The sequence below is a fragment of the Corylus avellana genome, chromosome ca6, assembly GCF_901000735.1.
Source record: "Corylus avellana chromosome ca6, CavTom2PMs-1.0".
NCBI lineage: Eukaryota > Viridiplantae > Streptophyta > Magnoliopsida > Fagales > Betulaceae > Corylus > Corylus avellana.
The window spans coordinates 16566332-16586110 of record NC_081546.1 but is presented as its reverse complement, the minus strand read 5'-3'; the positions used below and the strand labels follow the sequence as shown (position 1 = coordinate 16586110).

The 19779-nt window shown below is 37.9% G+C and overlaps 1 protein-coding gene across 1 annotated transcript; it reads right to left on the bottom strand.

Annotated features, from left to right (window-relative positions):
* Positions 1-8050: 8050 nt before the first annotated feature.
* On the bottom strand, positions 8051-10312 carry LOC132185257 (uncharacterized). The gene is made up of 3 exons (XM_059599054.1): positions 9863-10312; positions 8677-9804; positions 8051-8560 (listed from the first exon to the last, which is right to left on the bottom strand). Exons 1-3 carry the CDS (start codon positions 10310-10312, stop codon positions 8051-8053), a joined length of 2088 nt encoding a protein of 695 aa, XP_059455037.1.
* Between the last annotated feature and the right edge of the window lie 9467 nt (positions 10313-19779).

The window sequence follows — 19779 nt, the reverse complement described above, 5'->3', positions numbered from 1 at the left end:
CCAGCTGGTGGTAAGTAGTTTCAACTCACTCCTTTGGTTTCATCTTATTAACATTCTACTAATGAAGTATTCCTTTGCAGAGCATCATGAAGTCCATATGTCTCTATTGCAACTTCAAAAAAGAGGTCCTAGCCCGGCAAGACAGTGAGTTGCTTATCTTAGCTCAATGGTTATCGCTTTTGAAAAGCTCTCGGATTCGGGATTTGGAAACTGATTTTAGGGCTTCCGAGGTAAGATTTGGTGTTCTCCGAGAAGATTATTCAATCCTTGAGGAAGGGTTTATGCAAGTCGAAGAGAAGTGCACCGAGGCTGAGCTACAACGCGATGCTTCTATGGACAAGATAGCTGCTTTCTCTTCTGCACTTGAGGAAGCACGGCAGCAAGCCTCGGTACAATTTTTCAGAGCCGAGGCTACAGTATCGAGGGTGTTGACTTTCAAGGGCAAGTCCAACCGTGCAAAGCAGCAAATGCACCATTACAAGGGAAAGGCTCGGGATTTCTTTAGGTAGCTGTTGTAAGCATCCTAGACTTGTGATATAGGCTAGGCCTAAGGCTTCATTGTGGGCTTTGAGACCTTCTGAGCTTGGGCCCACGACCCTTCCATCCTTATCAACATTGACACTATTGATCCCGAAGACTCTCCTCTCACCGATGAGGCCTTTGTAAAACTTGTTAGCGTTGGCCAAGAGCTAATGCCGGATGCTCTGGGGATAAGGGAGTTCGGCTATAATCCTTTTAGTGACTCCGAGGGGAATGTACACTCAGGTGGTGCTGACGCTCCAAAGTCACAGGATTTTCCAGATAGTGTCAGCAATCCTGAGGCTAAGGATGCTCATACCCTTGAGGCAAAAGACTTGTGGTGGTGCTGAAGCTTTGAAGTCACGGGATTTGTCGGATAGTGCCGGCACTCCTGAGGCTAAGGATTCTGATACCCCTGAGGCAAAAGACTTGTAAATGTATTTTTATAATTTGAAAATCTTATTAAGAAGAAAGTTTTTGCTTAACTGTTCGTCTCGCTCATTTTTCCTTCTCTTTTGGCAATCTTAAAAAACAAACTTAAAAGTTTAATTTTTATGAATGCTTAGCCCAATGCTTGGCAGAATGCTTGGCCTCGGGAAAGTACCTTTACAGTTGTATTTCACTGAGGTATTTTAGCCTTCAAATGACCATACTTCAGAGGCTTTTCATTTTTAAAATGGCTAAGTTTAGAAAGTGCCTTTACAACTATATTTCTTGAACGTTTGCCTTGGGAAAGCGCCTTTGAACAATCCTTCTTTAGAGGCTTTATGTTTTTGGCTATATTTCTTGAGGTAGTTTAACCTTCGAACAATCCATCTTCAGAGGCTTTATGTTCTTAATGGGTTAAGTTCGGAAAAGCGCTTTTACAACTATATTTCACGCACATTACCTTGTGAAAGTACCTTGGCTACATTTTAATGAGGTTAGCCTCGGGAAAGCAACTTGTTGGCTTTATTTCACTGAGGTGTTTTACCCTTAGAATTAACCTGCATGGAGGTTTTAAACTCTTAGTTGGGCTGATATTAAGTGCTAAAATATTCATATTTTTAGCCCTTAACTTAAATGTTTTAATCCTTTAGTTTTAGTTAATTTTTGTCATTTTAGCTCTTTTATGTGTTTTCCTTGATTTTGTAGGTCATTGGAAGAAAAAGAAGCAATCTTAGAAGTTTTGGACTGAAAAGAGCTATTTTGGGAAATTGGAAGGCTCTGGTAGTGCGATCAGTCACAGGGGAGTTGCGATCGAGCGCACTATAGGCGAGGACCACAACGCACAAGGCACCAGCGATCGAGCACCAGCACAAAGAGGATCAATTACAGACCTGCGATCGATCACACACGGGCTGCGATCGAGCACACCCGTGCGTGATGGACAAGTCAGCCACCTGCCTTGTTATGGAAAGTGCAACTTTTAGGGTTTTGTAACTTTGTGCAAACTAGGGTTCAAACCCTCCAATTTTTTAGGGTTTTTAGAGTATTCCTAAGGCCTATAAATAGACCCTTAAGCCTCTAGAATAGACACACTTTCCAAGGAGAAGAATTGGAGCTCTTCAAGTTCAAGTTTCGGTTTTATTCTTTTCCAACATGTCCCAAGACAGCAAGACCGAGGCAACTCAAATACAAAAAACATATGGAATCTTTATCCCGAAATCCTAGGTGTTGTTGGGTCTCAATCCCTGATTTCCCGGGATTAATCATTATCACGAATAATTCGGATTAGATCTACTCCAAGTCAAAAAGGAGTAGGAAACACAATCTGGGTCCAATTAAACCTCTCTGCACTCCAGGTCGAATTAAAGTAGGAGACACAATTCAAGTCCAACTAAACCTCTACGCCTATAAATGAGCCCATACACCTGGTACAAAGATCATACTGAAAAAATGTGCTTTTGAGATCGTGTAGCTTTTCTCCAAGAAACTAACTTAGGCATCGGAGAAAGACCCCATCAACACACTCGACAAGTTCCTTTGTTTAATCACTATTGTTTTGCAACAATTGAGGGAAGCATCGAGGAACGTGCATATCAACTTGTTCAAAAACTATTTTAACAGATTGGCTTGCTTTTTATTTGATGTTCACTCAGCTCCTACTTCTTCCACCAAGTCCCACGTTTTCTTTTAATCTATTTTATTTTCTTAAAAATCATGGCAACTCCTACATAACACAATTTGTTATATTAATGCCTCATTAAAGCTCATGATAAGTAATTAAACACTATTTCATAATTAACTATAAACTGCAAGAATTATATGAGGATAAGGTATGACAATAATTTATTTTAGGGTTAAATACCTTTTAGCTCCCTGTGGTTTAGCTACTTTATTTTTTGCTCCCTTGGTTTTAAATCGTATCACAAATGGTACCTGAGTTATGGATAAAAACTGAAATAGTACTTCCATTAGTCTACCGTTAAAAAAATTAACGGAAAATCACGTCACTACCAAATAGACACGTCTGACTGGACAAAATAATTGTCCAACTTATTTCCTACCTGTCAATTAAAAAAAAAAAAAAAAATTGGAAATCTAATACACCAGTTTTCCCCAATGCAAGACCCATTCAGAATTTCTCTCCCGCTGCTCTCCCTCCCTCGCTCACCCTCTCTCACTCACTCCGGCAACGTCTCCGGCCACCGGCGAAGCTCTCCCTCCCTCCCTCGCTCCTGTATCTGTCACTCCAGCACAAGGTTTCAACCACTCTCTCTTGCCGCTGCTTTTCCTCCACCGGCGAAGCTCTCCAAATTCTACTTTTCCTTCCCGTTAGTCTGTTTTTTGTTATTTCTGCTTTCTTTGGATGATATATTGACTGCCCTTTTGGAATTTTTGGTGTTTGAATGGGTTTTGCCGTTTTGGATGTGGGATTGATTGCTTTGGGTGTGTCAATGTAAGATTTTGTTATGATCGATTTCTCTTTTATTGATTTTTCATTTTCTGTTTTTTCTGTACTTTTGGTGGGTGTTGTGGAAGTGGAAGAAATTTTTCTTTGGTTTAGATGGTGTTTGGATGCAAAAAAAAAAAAAAGGTTGATTCTTTGTGTTTATGTTTTTGCATTCTATATGTTTGATGAAATTTCCATGAGAAAATAGCTTATCAATTTTCAGGTGCAATTTACTATAATTTTGCATTATCATTTGCAACCCAAGGATTCGTAGCAAGGATTTGAAAGATACGATGCTGCCACCCAGGGATCAAATCACATACAAATTAAATAAGCCTTGCAAGGAAAGATCCATTACTAAGAAGGAAATCATCTTAGCAAAGGACTGTGACACAAACAAGGCAACTCACACTCTGCAAGAAAATTAGACTAGAATTTTGTGTCGGTAAAATAGGACTGTGACACAAACAAGGAAGGCAACTCACACTCTGTAAGAAAATTAGACTAGAATTTTGTGTCTGTAAAATCTGTAATTGACAGCACATTACTTGTAGACATTTAACGTCTCCTTCATGTATATATATCATGTACTCCTTTGTGAATAAGATACAATAATCTTTTGTTGTTTTCATGGTTTTTGGTGTTGTTTGTTATTTGTGTTGCACTTACTAAATGACCATTGTATAATTATGTACTTTGACGTATGTAATGGAATTATATACTAAAAACCACGCAAAGAATTATCTCTATTGGGTCACTTGTTTATAGCCATTTAGAACACCTCCATCACAATGATGCTTGCAACTGCTAGCGAGCCCGCATATGACAACTACAAAAGATTATATAGATTTAAGATACAATTGCCAAAAGACAACCGCATAAGTCAGCAAACTAGAAATAATTTTGAAAAGAAACACCTTCAAACAAAGAAAGACAAAGAACACCACTGAATACTGAGGAATTTTCTGAAGTCAAAGAGTGACTTTTGTCCCACCTACTTATGTAAGGTTAATAGCATGCCTTGCTAAGGGTTGCATTTTTGTCCCACCAACTTTCTCATTCTGATAGCAAAAGGCATTTGTAATTATACATTACTTAACTACATAAAATACATTACTTTTCTGCCTCAAACAACCCTTTAGAGTTGCTCATTACCCAAAAACTAAAATCATAAGCAACACATATACATCATGTAATTGTAGACATCATGTAATTGAAGACAAACTAAGTAATTATAACATTAATCCAAAAGTTACATCTAAAAGTAATAGCAAAAGTATCATTGCAACAGTAACCTTACATCCATAATGATCCAAAAAATTCAACATTGTTTGTTTCTAAGTCCCTTTTAAACATTCCAAAATATGATTTAGGATGACTTTTGGATGGTTTTCATATCCCTACGGAGTTGCACTATATTACCCTAAACGTGATCCTGTTCCTCCAACCTGCAACACAGAAGAAGAATATCACTAATTTCATTCACATTCATCCTCAAAACATAAAAACTTCACGAAAAAAAAAAAAAATACAATCAACTTGAAGCATTATCCCCAGATTGTTTCTTAGTGGACCTTTTCCTGTTTTTGCTTGGTTGTGTAAATGATTGAGGGATGTCCATTGAGCCTAATGATGTCTGTTCAAGGCACAAAAGCATCAAGTTGTGTAATTTACATTATATATTTAAGCATCAAAAGAATCGAGTTAATATAATTACTCACCCGGTTGGTTGGCTAATTGGGCGTGTGTTGTGAACTGTGGTTGCGGGTTGTCCCGCCTCTGACGATCCCCCCTACCACACCATATAAACAAACAATTTCATAAATAAATAAATAAATGACTCACCGCATGAAGTATTAAATTAATATTTTATGAAACAACTCACCACATTAGTTATGTTAGGCTCTTTCTTCACAATCCTTTTTGGCCACTTCTTTTTATTTGAATTGTCAGGTTGGCGGCAGCTCCTAGCATTGTGACCCTTCTGACCACAGTTTCCACAACGTACATCATATCCCTGACGAGTCACTTTGATGCTTTCGTTAGGTTCATTTTCATCCTCTCCTCTTCTTCTCAGCTTTTTTGGCCTACCACATTGTTTCTTTGGTATAGGTGGTAGTATAGGCTCCACATCATGGTCAACAGGCCACGCATTAGCTCCGGGTATCGGAATAATATCTGAGGCATATGACTTCTTATAAGTGTCCATTAGATACCACTTACTAACATAACTCTCAGGGACATGCCTATGTGCATAAATTGCACAACATGCATGAGGGCATGGAATTCCATTGAGTTGCCACCTACCACATCCACATGTTTTCCTCCCTAGATCTACAACCCTCCTAGGTTCATGACTATGATCTACCTCAAATTGTAACTTATTACTCCATCGAGAAATATAGTTTCTTGCAGCTAATGTAACATCCCCAGCCCGTTAAGGTTAGGTTTGTTAATGATTCTTTTACTCGCAAAGATCCATAAGGTTTATCAACTAACAATACTAGTATAACAATGAATGCATGAAAGTCTAGAATATCATGTCTAGAAATAATAACTAAACTGAAATATTCTTGTTTAACATAAATATGTCTCACAACGAGATAGAGACCCTTATTAAAATAAATCTATCAATCTCTGAAAGAAAACTGTGCCAACGCACTTATTAACTTGACTAATATGAAATCATAAGAAATCCTAAATACGTCCACCCCCATTCCGGCCTCCTAGTGCAGCCTGGTCACCACATGAAACAAGAAATAAAAACTGATGAGCCCAAAGGGGGCCCAGTAAGTGAAATCCACAACCATGAGCAGTTTTACTCCTTGTCCCGTTTTGAAAAATGGAACTCATAACTACATATGTTCCCAGTATATTTTTAAAGAAAACAGAAAGCAAATAAAATATATTTTCATCAATAAAATTTATGATAGTCTTTATCTCATACTAGGGCCCATGTATACTGTTACCCCCATATACTAGGGTTGCGCGGTCCTTGCGACCTGGGATGAGATACTGTGGCCGCAGCCCCGTCCCCTGGCCAGCCGATTAACTCTGGGTGCACTCAGCATGGCAAAAAATAAAACTATGATGGAACCACCTTCTGGCAGAGCCTCCTTCAGCGGTTGCGCCTCCATCCTTAGCATCGGTACCGAGCTTCTCTCTTGTTTCTCTTGGGCCAAAAATACACTCCTCCCTACATGTGCCCTCATTTTATAACACTCTTTTCTCATTTCTTGTACTTCTCTAGGGCAACATGTAGGAGGGTTTATGATCATTGTCTCAAAATTCTCTTTATAACATCACTATTTTCACAATATTTCTTTTTCTCAAACTTGTCATGCATGTAGCAAAATTTCATAATATAAACAAAATAATCATTTGCAATTGAAAACAAAATTGCATAAATAGCATGACATGATCATTTTTATAGAAGGGATAACAAATTCACTTACCTCTTGACTGCAGTAAAATTTTCCTTTGACTGCTAACTAATCTCCTGAAGGAAATACAAACACATTACTACCCTCATACACGCCACAACAAAACATTCTACTACTATTATGAGTTGGCTTGCTAATCAATTGAGAATGAACTTACTTAGGTATTTAGGTATATTTTCTCATAAAATTTTCAGAATTTATTTTATTTAGTAGTACTCCTTTATATATATATACTTTAAGTTCTTCCATACTATATATATATATATATATACACTGCCCACTACCCCATCTATATATATAGGTGAACAACTTGAATACCATATATATATATACACGCCCGTCAGCATGCTATGTATATATATATAACTTTACCATGTGTATATATAATATACCTCCGTCAAAACTATATATATGAACAACTTGAATCTATATATGTATTGATAGATTTTAAAGTACTACTATATATATATATATATATACCTTGAATCATTATAAATATATTGAACAATCAGATGTACATATATTTGATTGTTCAATATATTTCCAAATATATGTACATCGTTGTTCAAGCCTGTTATAATGATTCCAAGGTATATATCACTATACTAAAATATTCATGTATATATAATATAAATCCTTCAAATCGCATATATATATATATGAGCTGCATTGAAGGAGTAAAACAGAGACAAATCTCTTTCCCACTACTAGGGCCACCGCGGCAACCAAGGTAAAATAATTTGACAAAACACTTATGCTCTCAATTCAGTATATATATATATATATATATAAGAAGAAGAATGAAACAACATGTGAGGCAAAACCATACCTGACGCACAATAGGGAGAGTGACGTGAGGAGAAAAAGGTGAGCGGCAGGGAAAATTCTTTTTTCTTTTTTTTTTTTTCTTCCTTTCTCTCTTCCTTTCTTGGTGTGCGGCAAGAGTTTGTTCCATGTCATTATATAGGCTTTAGAAAAGAGGTAGAAAATAGGTTTTGAGGAGCTTAGGGTTTTTTTTATTTTTTTTTTATTTTTTTTAAGTTGGTGCCTAGGCTTTCCATATATATATTACTATTATTTATATTTTACTCTTTTATTTTATTTACTTATTATTATCATCATTATTATTATTATTATTAATATTATTATATATTTTTAATTTGTCCATTCTCATTGTTAACCTAAGCCAACCCTTTTTTTTTAAAAAAAAAAACTACGAGTCAACTACAAATACTCTAAAGGGACTTAGGATTGTCACAGCTGACTTGTTTTTATCCAATTTCTTCATAATCTTAGGGCAAATCACATTTTTTGAAGTTTCTGCTCCAGCCCTTTTTTGATTGAACCTATGCATTAGTAGCCGCCTTATTGTATCCATACAGGTCATAATAGGCTTATCTCTTGCTTCCAAGACCCATGCATTAAAACACTCAGCAGTATTGTTAAGTAAAATATCACTGCAACTATTATCTCTAAAGGCATGCCTTGACCACATCCGAGGGTCTATTTTGTTAATGTAATTGAATGCACCTTCATCCATACCTCTAATGACCGATAGGTAGTGGTTGAATTGTAACACATTAGCTGCCTGAGCTGCACCCCACAAAGCATCCTTGAAGGCCTTACCCTTGTACCCTATTCTTTTGAAGTTTGCATGTAAGTGTCTCAAGCAAAATCTATGCTCCAGGCCAGGCATCAAATTCTCCATGGCTTCAAGCAGCCCCTGTATCAATAACAAAACAAATAAAAAAAAACATGTTAAAATTCATCATAGTTGTAATAATAAAACTCAACAACTTTATTACACCATTGGCAAATATAATTTCCATTAATTTGTACCTTTTGTCGATCGGACATGAATGACCACATGCGTTCTCGCGGATAACCAATATCATCCAACAAAAGTTTTAGAAACCATGTCCATGTATGTCTATCTTCGCACTCACATACAGCAAATGCTATTGGGTAAATGTCATCATTTGCATCTCTTGCAATGGCTGCATGCAGCTGGCCACCATACCGGCTCTTTAAAAAACAAGCATCTACACAAATCATGGGCCTACACCCATCCAAGAAGCCCCGCTTACAAGCTGCTAGTGAAACATACATCCGTTGGAAGAACATTCCATTATGTGCTATATAAGCTGATGTGCCAGGATTCCATTCGATTAACGCACCTGCAAACTCTCGTATATGTTTATATTGTTCACCTTGTCTTCCTAATAGAATATCCAATGCCATCTTCTTCGCTCGGTGACAACTTAGCAAACTTAGCTCAACATTATAATCCCTACGGATCATTTCCTTTAATGCACTTGCTTTCAAATCTGGTTGGTCCCGAACATTGTCCATGTATCGGTGTGCAGCCCACTTTATTGTTGCCCTCTTGTTGTAGTAGTGACTGCCACAATTATGCTCTTTAATGAAAGTCTTGATCTGGAAATATTTAATGGCATTCATCCAAGATGCATGTATTCTCCACCCACACTTTGTCTTACAAGCGGCGGTTACCAGCGCTTTATCATTTCGCAAGTAAATGTAGTCAAAACCGTTTTGAACTGCGAACAGTTTCAATACTTCCTTAAACTGAGTGGGGTCAACAAACTTCATCCCAATTTTTAACTCTACCTTCTCTTTCAAGTCAGTAATTTCCCTCCATTCAGGATACCTCCTCCTAACACGTCTTGGTTCACCTTCACTGTCGTCACCCTCACTATCTAGGCTCCAAAAGCCATCACTCTCTGCAGGGTCCTCATCTGGATCATACATATTATCCCCCACCACCTTAGATTTGGATGATTCATCCCATGTCTGAAACCATTTCGTTGATGCTTCTCTAGCATCACGTATACATTCATCATACTTGTGTAAGAAAATGTCTTCCTCCTCACCATCAGTTACTTCAAAATCACTTAGTTCACTCTTCTCTGCCTCATCTTGTACAATATCATCTTCCTCCTCATTATGCTGCATTTTTTTTTTTAGTCACCTTTTCCTTGTTCACCTTTTTATCTGCATCATGCACCTTTGTAGCCTCTTGTGAAGGCTCTTGTGCAACTTCCTGGGCAGCCTCTTGTGGAGTCTCTTGTTCAACATCTTTTTGAGTAGGTGACTGAGAAAGCATCAGCAAGGGTTCTAATACTTCAATCGGGGCTGGTTCAACATGGTCGACAAATATGTGCAATTTGTTTCTCCTACCATTACCCACTTGTTTTAGCCTGGTGACGATATCTTCGTCTTCACTAAATATATGTACATACTCATTGCTCTCGTCATCAAACTTGTAGTACAAAGTAGGAAGATTGTTGTATTTGTACCCCAAGTATAATTCCAATATGTTGGCAATATCTGAAAAGCATAGTAGGTCCGCATCCAACTCTTCTACAGTCATCACTTCACCTCCTAGATATTCCATACGCGGTCCACTCAAGGATCCATGATGGTAAATGGCGAGATCAATAAGAGTTGCAGTCATTTCTGTATAATGACAATAAACATGTGTAGTTTAGACAAATGCATGTATTAACAAAACACAAAATACTCCACAAAATACATGTGTAGTTGCAGCCATTACTGTTATGATAAATTGGGTATATATATGGCGAGATCAATAAGGGTTGCAGCCATTTTCTGTATAATGACAGTAAACGTGTGTCGTTTAGACAAATGCATGTATTAACAAAACACAAGATACATGTGTAGTTGCAGCCATTACTGTTATGATAAATTGGGTATATATATATATATAAAGAGTATTTTTGGGCACCCAAAAACCCTAAATTGCAGCCACAGTGACATAGTTAACATCAACCCAAGTATCATGGGGATCCACGACTAAATGCAGCATCAAAGGGAGCAATTATTAACAACTGAAAACCAATTGAAAACCAACTAAAAACCTGACAACACTAAACCCAAAATTCAAGATAACAACAAAAGTTTTTAACACTTATGACACATGGAATAAATTCCTTTCAAAAAAAAAAAAAAAGACACATGGAATAAATTATTTATAAAAGTTCAATATTAGTGGATGTGGACAACCAACTAAACAAAAATCCAATAAAGTATTCTATGGGAAGGAAGTAGACACTTTATTGTTTGCCTAACAACCGACAATATCACATGCAGTAGATTACTACAAAATCATCCATATACAGCTAACATCTCTCTCCCTATCAACGATATATAAGTGGCTCAAAATCAGTACTTTCCCCCCAACCTTCAATAACTTTATTCTTTAGAGGCTCGAAAAAAGGACACTGGACATACCTCTTTTGCTTTAGAGAATGGGCTTTGACTACTTAAAACATTAACATTATCAGCATTAGGAGAGCTTCGCCGGTGGAGGAAAAGCAGCGGCAAGAGAGAGTGGTCGAAACCTTGAGCCGGAGTGACAGATACAAGAGCGAGGGAGGGAGGGAGAGCTTCGTCGGTGGCTGGAGACGTGCCGGAGTGAGTGAGAGGGTGAGCGAGGGAGGGAGAGCAGCGGGAGAGAAAATTAGGTTTCTGAAGGGTTTTTTCTTTTCTTTTCTTTTCTTTTTTTTTTTTTAAGAGATTCTGAATGGTCTTGAATTTGGGGAAAACCACTGTATTAGATTTCCTTCTTTCTTTTTTTTTTTTTAATTGACAGGTAGGAAATAAGTTGGGCAATTATTTTGTTTTTTATTATGTGGCAATTATTTTGTCCAGTCAGACGTGTCTATTTGGCAGTGACGTGATTTTCCATTAATTTGTTTAACGGCAAACTAACGGAAGTACTATTTCAGTTTTTATTCATAACCCAGGTACCATTTATGATACGATTTAAAACTGAGGGGGCAAAAAATAAAGTAGCTAAACTACATGGAGCTAAAAGGTATTTAACCTTTTATTTTAATAGAGAAAATATGCATATTTAAGCTATTATTAGTTTTTTTTTTTTTTTTTCTTTTTTTTGTCATAAGAACAGCTTCATTAGTTAAGTTTGCACACAATCAAACACTAAACATTAATCTTAGGCCGCGTTTGCACACAAACAAACACTATATATATATATTCCTTGCCTCCTTATGCTTGCCATGGTGGCACTGCAAAATTTCAAAAGGAAAGAAATCAGAAATAAAGATGCAAAAATCTTTAAAATATTACAAAATAATTTTAAAATTATTTTGATGCAAAGTAAAACAGTTATAATAATATGTGCCATGTGCTGGGTGTAGGTATGAACAGTAGGTAAAACACGACCGTTAGGGGAAGTGTTTAAACAAGATAAAGTCCTAATGGGAGTAGGGTGCTCATCAGACTCTAATCCTGAAAACCTATTAATCAACCTATTAATGTCAATTTCAAATTTGGAAACAAATTGGAACTGAACATCAGAACCAAACTTGACAGTTGAAACACCAATTCAACTGTTTTCTTCCGGTCTCGGGTTTCTCAGAGGACAAAATTCAAAGACATTGGTATATCAAATGGTGGGATAAATGCTCACTAAATGATTCCATTGTTCTTGCTGTTAAAAACATGGCTCACGCTCCCAAGGCCCTTCCTGCCCCAAAGGCGTCTGCCCTGTCCAATTTGTTGATTCCCCCCAGTGCTTTCTCCTCTCCAAAACGAGAAAAAGAAAGTTCCCCTGCTTCCTCCCATTCGGCTTCTTCAAATTCTTCAAAGAAGAATTCTTCCAAGAAGAAAGAAATAGTTGAAGCCCTGCTTGCTGCCCTGGAAAACTTAGACGATGATGAAGACGAGACGTCTAAACCATCCGCTGAGAAACCCATCCAGGTTCCACCTTATTTTGAAGACTCACAGGACTACTATCCCTACCTAGGGGTTGAAGACATGTGATTGATTGGGTCCCTAACGGCCCTCAATTTTCAGTTTTATCTAGCCTCTCAGATGGCTAGTTTTCTCAGGTTTTTCCCAAGAACTGGCTCCATAACGGCCAGATTTGATCAGTTCAACAGAAGCCAACTCATGACGGCTGGTTTCAAAGACTTTAGTTCTCCTTGATCCTAGACGGATCACTGTTCATTTCTACTTGGAGTTACTGTGCAAAATCACTGTTCAGATGCACTGTTTACTCACTATCCAAGATTTGTCTGCCGACACTACAGTGCCGACAACTACTGTTTCAGATTGATGCTTTCACTGTTCAGACTAGCGCCAGACGTGCCTCTACTGTTTACTTTTACTGTTTGCTTTTGACCGCATGAACGCGGCTCATGATTGTAATTTACTGTTGTTTCTTTTGCTCAGCCTATATAACGGGCTCCCCTCCCCCATTGTAAGGCAGAGGTTATTTGAGAGGTTCCTTGAGACACTCTATCCTCCAGCCCTTCCCCTTCAGATTCTTCTTCTTCTTCTCTATCCATTACTTCAGTAAGTCCTAACGCTTACTCCTGTAAAGGTTTTTATCATATAATCTATAACGATTATCTGTTTTCTGAGTTTAAGTTTTATCAACTGCTTTTAAATTCAGTTGTTTATTTTGATTATACAATTGTCATACCGCCATCTTGGTCGGTTCTACTGCTTTGATTTACATTTGTTTATTTCCTGCATCTATTATCACCTCCCCTCTAAGTTCAAAGACATGAACGATATCTTCAACCCATTCACCGCTGAGAAACCCATCTCAGAATCCAAGGAATCTTGAACTTTTTAACAAAATGGAGCATAGTGGAAAACTTAGCTCCATAAGAATCAACTTTGTAATGACCTTTAAATAATTGAAAGGCATCAACAAGTTGAAGGGGGAGAATATCAGGGAGACAACCAAATTGGTTCCACCACCTAGAGAACCAAAGTGGAAGGATACCATAGAACTCTTTATCAAAACTGACAAACCAAGAATGTTCAAATTTCGAGGTTTGATGAAGCAGAAATTTAAAATAAGCATCCACGTAATCATAATAATTACAAGGGATGTTGAACCCGTTAAGGGACCTGGAAGCAGAAGGGTGATTACCCCATTCCTTTTCCAAAATAACTTTCTTGAAATAAACACTGTGGTAAACTGTTTTCTGGGGGTTAATCTTATCAGGGATGGCCTTGAAGAAAACAGAACCTGTTTGTTTCAGGATAGCAGAATAATAAGCCAAATTTTTCGAAGGATGCTCAGGGATCCAATGAAAGTTTGGGGGAAAATAGGAGACGGCAATATCTCCGGGGGTAAGGGAAGTGGAAACCCGATTTAACTCAACAAAAAACAAATTTTGGGAGTAGGGAAGGGTCATGTATTCTGACGACGTTCGGTCGTATTTTATGGAAGGTTTCTGAGAAGGATCCGCAAAGGGATCATAGGGAGCAGCAAGAGTGCTGGAGTAGGAAACCTGGGAACCAGGATTAAAAGGAGTAAATCTGTTGGTTAGGGCAACAGATGAAAATGGCAATGGGGAAGCATTAGGAACAATGGAAGGGGGACAGGAGGAGGAGTTGGTGTAGAGTATGGCACTATGGCATCATATCTGCGAGTTATAAGCTCAACTTTTTTAACAATGGGACCAATTTTTGGAGACATTGTCCAAGTTTTGCATTGAAACCAGCGTCTTTCAATTTTTTCTTGATTTCTGGTATATTTCCATTTGAGAAACCAAGGAATTCTGAATTCTCTGGCGAAATAAAGCATGGGAGAAAAAATAGGGTTGTAATGGGCAATAAAGCCTTTACAGGCAACATGAGAAGAGAATAGGTGAAAAGCATAAACAAGAGGATCAGGAAGAACATCAATTGTTAGGCCAAAATAATCCCACCAATGTTTGAACCAAGGGGGAAGCAGGCAATTGAAATCTTCAATGAAAGTAATGAACCAGAAATGTTTGGACTCGGGATTCTGGTAAAGCATAAAGCGAAACCAGGCATTGACATAGTCATAATATGAGAAACAAACTGGGGAATTAGTAGATGGAAGGAGTTGAGATGGGTGAGAACCCCATTCTTCAACAGAAATGAATTTGACAATATAGGCAATAGTCCCAACAGCCGTTAAAGGGTTGTCTTTCTTGGGAATATTCCTGAATTTGATGGATTTGGTTTTGATTAGAATATCAGTGAAAAATGATAAATCTTTCAGAGGATGCTCAGGAATCCAATGAAAATGAGCAGGGAAATAATTAAAGGCTAACTGTCCCGGAGTCCTGGAGAGATCCTGAGAAGAAAACAAATATTGTGAAAATGGAAGAGTAACCCATGGGAAAGATAAGACAATGGGATTAGAACTTGGTTCCGTCTGAGAACCAGGTTGGGAGCTGGATTCCGTTTGGGAATCTGAAGCAAAAGGAATATAACCATGAAAGGCAGAAGAATCTGACTGGACAATAAGTGGGGATTTCCCAAAAACACATGAAGTGATAGAGCAAAACAACCAAATCTTCAACCCATTTTCATTGGAGGGGGTTACAGGTTCACCAAGGAAATCAAGGGGAATCTGATCAAGTGGGATGGAGGGACAAGGTTTTAAAACAGAGTTAACCTTTTCCTTTCCCTTGTTGCTGGCCATTGTGGCACTGCAAGAATTCACGGGTAAGAAAATCAGGTATTGAATTGTTGGAGCCTTTGATGTATTCAATATCAAAATCAAAAACACTTAAAATAGCTTGCCATCTGGCAAAAATCTGTTTTGATGCAATGTTTTCAACATCTTTTTTCAAAATATACTTGGCAGATTTACAATCGATTCGCAAAAGAAATTTTTGATTGAGCAAATCAGACTGAAATTTGGTAATGCACAAGACAACAGAAAGTATTTCTTTCTTAATAGTACTATAATTAATCTGCGCAGAATTCCAAGATCCAGAATGGAATCGAACAATTTGTTCAGAAGATTCTGGGTTAGATTCTGATGAAACAACCTGTTTCAGGATACCTCCAAAGCCAATATCGGAGGCGTCAATATCAACAATCTTGAAAGAATTATCAGAAGGGATGCCTAGACATGGGAGAGTCTTGACATGGAGTTTGATATCTTTGACAAGAGAGGTATGGATATCAGTCCAAGGGGGAGGACTGTCTTGCAACCTTTCAAATAAAGGTTTACAATGTTTTCTCAAATCCTTGTAGAAATCAGCAATATAATTCAGAGAACCAAGAAATCTTTGAAGCTGTGATTTCTCAGTGATGACATCGGGGAATTTATCAGCAAATTGAATTGCCCTGTCAATAGGACGAATTTGACCTTTAGAAATATCAAACCCAAGAAATCTGATTTTATCTTGGAAGAGTTTGATCTTTTTGGCAGAAACAACAAGCCCGTTATATCGAATAGTTTCTAGAAACGATTTCAAATGTTTCCAGTGTTCATCAATGGACTTTGAGAAAACAAGGACATCATCAATGTAAACAATAGTGAAATGACTGAATGGGTTGAAGATATCGTTCATGATATTCTGGAACTCACTCGGGGCATTTTTCAAACCAAAAGGCATAACATAGTAAGTGGAACATTCCCAAGCTGGACGCTAGGGATGTTTACAATACTACTTGGTTTCAATCTTCTTTTAAAATTCAATATTCTGTCAAAACTGTTGAACAGACCTTTCCGGTCTCGGGTAATAATCAGACTATTACCTTGTTCAGCAAGCGTTTTGTTAACAATGCTCTTGCTAAAAAATACAGATTTTTGCATATTGGTTCTGTCCAAGTTGCAGTCAAGTCATTGACTCGACTCGGTATTAATGCTTCTGTTTTGCTTTGTTTGCGTGATGCTCGTTTTCTTGATTACATCCAACAATACATGGATGGATCTGTTAAAATCAATTTTGCTGATTTGGGATATTCAAACAGAATTGAACGTCCCCTGTTGATTAACAAACGAAGGAATTCTTTTGCGAGTTCAATGACCTCAGAAGGACTCCGTCGTAAAGATAAAGATGTCGATGAATCCCTTAACGATTCTCCTCATCTTCATCCCACAGTTAATCCTGGTTTGAAACTCAAAGGAATTTCTACCGATTCCCAAGTTTCATTTGCTTTTTATTCTACGAAAAATCATCCCCTAACGGATGATGATCGTGGATCTCTCTCTCCTTCTGCTTCTGATTTTTTTGCTCCTATTCCCTCTAGTTTTCCTCATCAGTGTAATGTTATCACTGCTCAAAACGATAGGAGAATCATTGAGCAAAACAATTTTGTTTCCCAATCTCTCCATATCATAGGACAACAGTTAGATCGGATTGAAGAAAAACTTCCCTCTTCTTCCTCTGATTTAAAGTTTTCCTCTGTACCCCCAAAAATTGAAAAACCTCTGATTTCTCTCCCTGATTTAAAGAAATCTCCTAGTTTAAAAACCACTTCTCAGAAGAACACTGAGAAAGTGAACAAATTGCTTGCAGAACTGACTGAGTTAAAGACGACTCGAGCCAGTACCTCTGGTCAGAATTTTACCATGGAAAAAGCTTTTTCATTTGATTCTGAATCCTCTGCTGATTCCACTGATTCTGACATCAAAGTTCTTGAACAAAACTTTGGCAAGATTGAAATGGAGCCAAAACTCCAAAGGATCTTTGACGGATCTAGAACTTTCAATCAGACAAAGAATTTTTATCCAAAACCTACCCCTCCTGATTTACAATTTGAGGAAAGGTTTTTGCAAACTCAATTTTTTGTTTCTGCTGATAAGCTGTATGAATGGAACATTGATGGCTTGTCTGAGCAAGAACTGCTCGATCGTGGATCTCTCTCTCCTTCTGCTTCTGATTTTGTTGCTCCTATTCCCTCTAGTTTTCCTCATCAGTGTAATGTTATCACTACTCATATCAGAGATTTCTTCTCTGTCATTGATTGGTCTGCTTTAAACAAAGATTTTTCTTCAAAAGAAAATCGTGAGTTGCGGCATGCTTACCGTGCCAAATATTCTCAAAAGGAACGAGATCGTATCAAGGTCAAATGGGCCGAGACTATGATCGAGTCCCAGGCTCACTTTTTGTTTTTTGATTTTCTTCAAAAACATTTTCCGGACGAAAATGATTTGAATGTTGGCACGGTATAAGAAGATTTCCCACTTATGACAACAGAGCCATAAGAGTTGTCGATCTCTTTGCTGCCTTGATTATACATCTTCTTTCTTTCTCCCCCCCTGAGTGCATAGTCTTTCTCTTCTCCTTTTTATTTACCCCCTGTTAAACCTTCTCTGTGTCGAGATCCTAGTTTGCTTTAGGCTCCTCCACCCCGTCGGTACAGTTTCAAGTGACCACCCTGTCACCTCAGTTTGCGAACCTGTAAGTCCCGTTGAAAGCCCAGGAGAGGCGTGTTAGGGCATTAAGTAGGTGCTGAGGGCTAGGCCAAGGGTATGCGTCACCTGTACGGCAGGCCAAGGGTATGCGTTGAGAGTAGAGCGTTCTAGGAAGAACCCTATATGCAGAGACTGTTTATACAGTGAGTGAGTACCTAGGATGAGATCCTTTAAGACTTCACCCAGTGAGTGATTTTGAGTTTAGTTTGTGTGTCATAATGTGGAGATCTAATTCTTCTGTTAGCTCTAATTCCAGTTTGCCACCGGACGTGGTTAACTATGAAAATATTTTGGTTGATGGTGATAATGATTTCAGTAAGTGGAACATTCCCAAGCTGGACGCTAGGGATGTCTACAACACTACCTGGTTTCAGTCTTCTTTTAAAATTCAATATTCTGTCAAAACTGTTGAACAGACCTTTCCGGTCTCGGGTAATAATCAGACTATTACCTTGTTCAGCAAGCGTTTTGTTAACAATGCTCTTGCTAAAAAATACAGATTTTTGCATATTGGTTCTGTCCAAGTTGCAGTCAAGTCATTGACTCGACTCAGTATTAATGCTTCTGTTTTGCTTTATTTGCGTGATGCTCGTTTTCTTGATTTTAAAACCAGCATTATCGGCTTAATTCAGTCATCATTATTTGGTGGTCCTGTCCACTTTGATGTTTTTCCAAACATGTCTCTGAGTTTAACCGATGTTCATATTCTGAAAGTACTAACGCTGAATATACTCACATCAGGTTATAATATGGAAGAAGGTAGCCATCCTGTTGCTATCATCTACCGTATTTATTATAAGTTGATGAAAACAAATCTTGATCCAAGAGCTGTGATTAAGAATACAGGCGAATCGACTCTGTTGATTCAAAGTTCTACTCAGAATGCTCATATTAAAACCCCAAAAATGATTCGATGGGCTGAGATTGAACTCCCCAACGAATGGCTTTTGGAAGGTGTTGCAAAACCTTCTCGAGTAGTTAACGATGCCTCTAATCTTGATTACATCCAACAATACATGGATGGATCTGTTAAAATCAATTTTGCTGATTTGGGATATTCAAACAGAATTGAACGTCCCCTGTTGATTAACGAACGAAGGAATTCTTTTGCGGGTTCAACAACCTCAGAAGGACTCCGTCGTAGAGATAAAGATGTCGACGAATCCCTTAACGATTCTCCTCATCTTCATCCCACAGTTAATCCTGGTTTGAAACTCAAAGGAATTTCTACCGATTCCCAAGTTTCATCTGCTTTTTATTCTACGAAAAATCATCCCTTAACGGATGACGATCGTGGATCTCTCTCTCCTTCTGCTTCTGATTTTGTTGCTCCTATTCCCTCTAGTTTTCCTCATCAGTGTAATGTTATCACTGCTCATATCAGAGATTTCTTCTCTGTCATTGATTGATCTGCTTTAAACAAAGATTTTTCTTCAAAAGAAAATCGTGAGTTGCGGCATGCTTACCGTGCCAAATATTCTCAAAAGGAACGAGATCGTATCAAGGTCAAATGGGTCGAGACTATGATCGAGTCCCAGGCTCACATTTTGTTTTTTGATTTTCTTCAAAAACATTTTCCGGACGAAAATGATTTGAACGTTGTCAAAAAGAAGTTTGTCAAAGAGGATAAATCTGTCATCAGATCTTCCCATCCTCCTACTGAAAACACTCTTCTCGAAAGATTTTGAGTATGCTCTTCTTAATAGAATCAACTATGATTGTATTAGTACTTG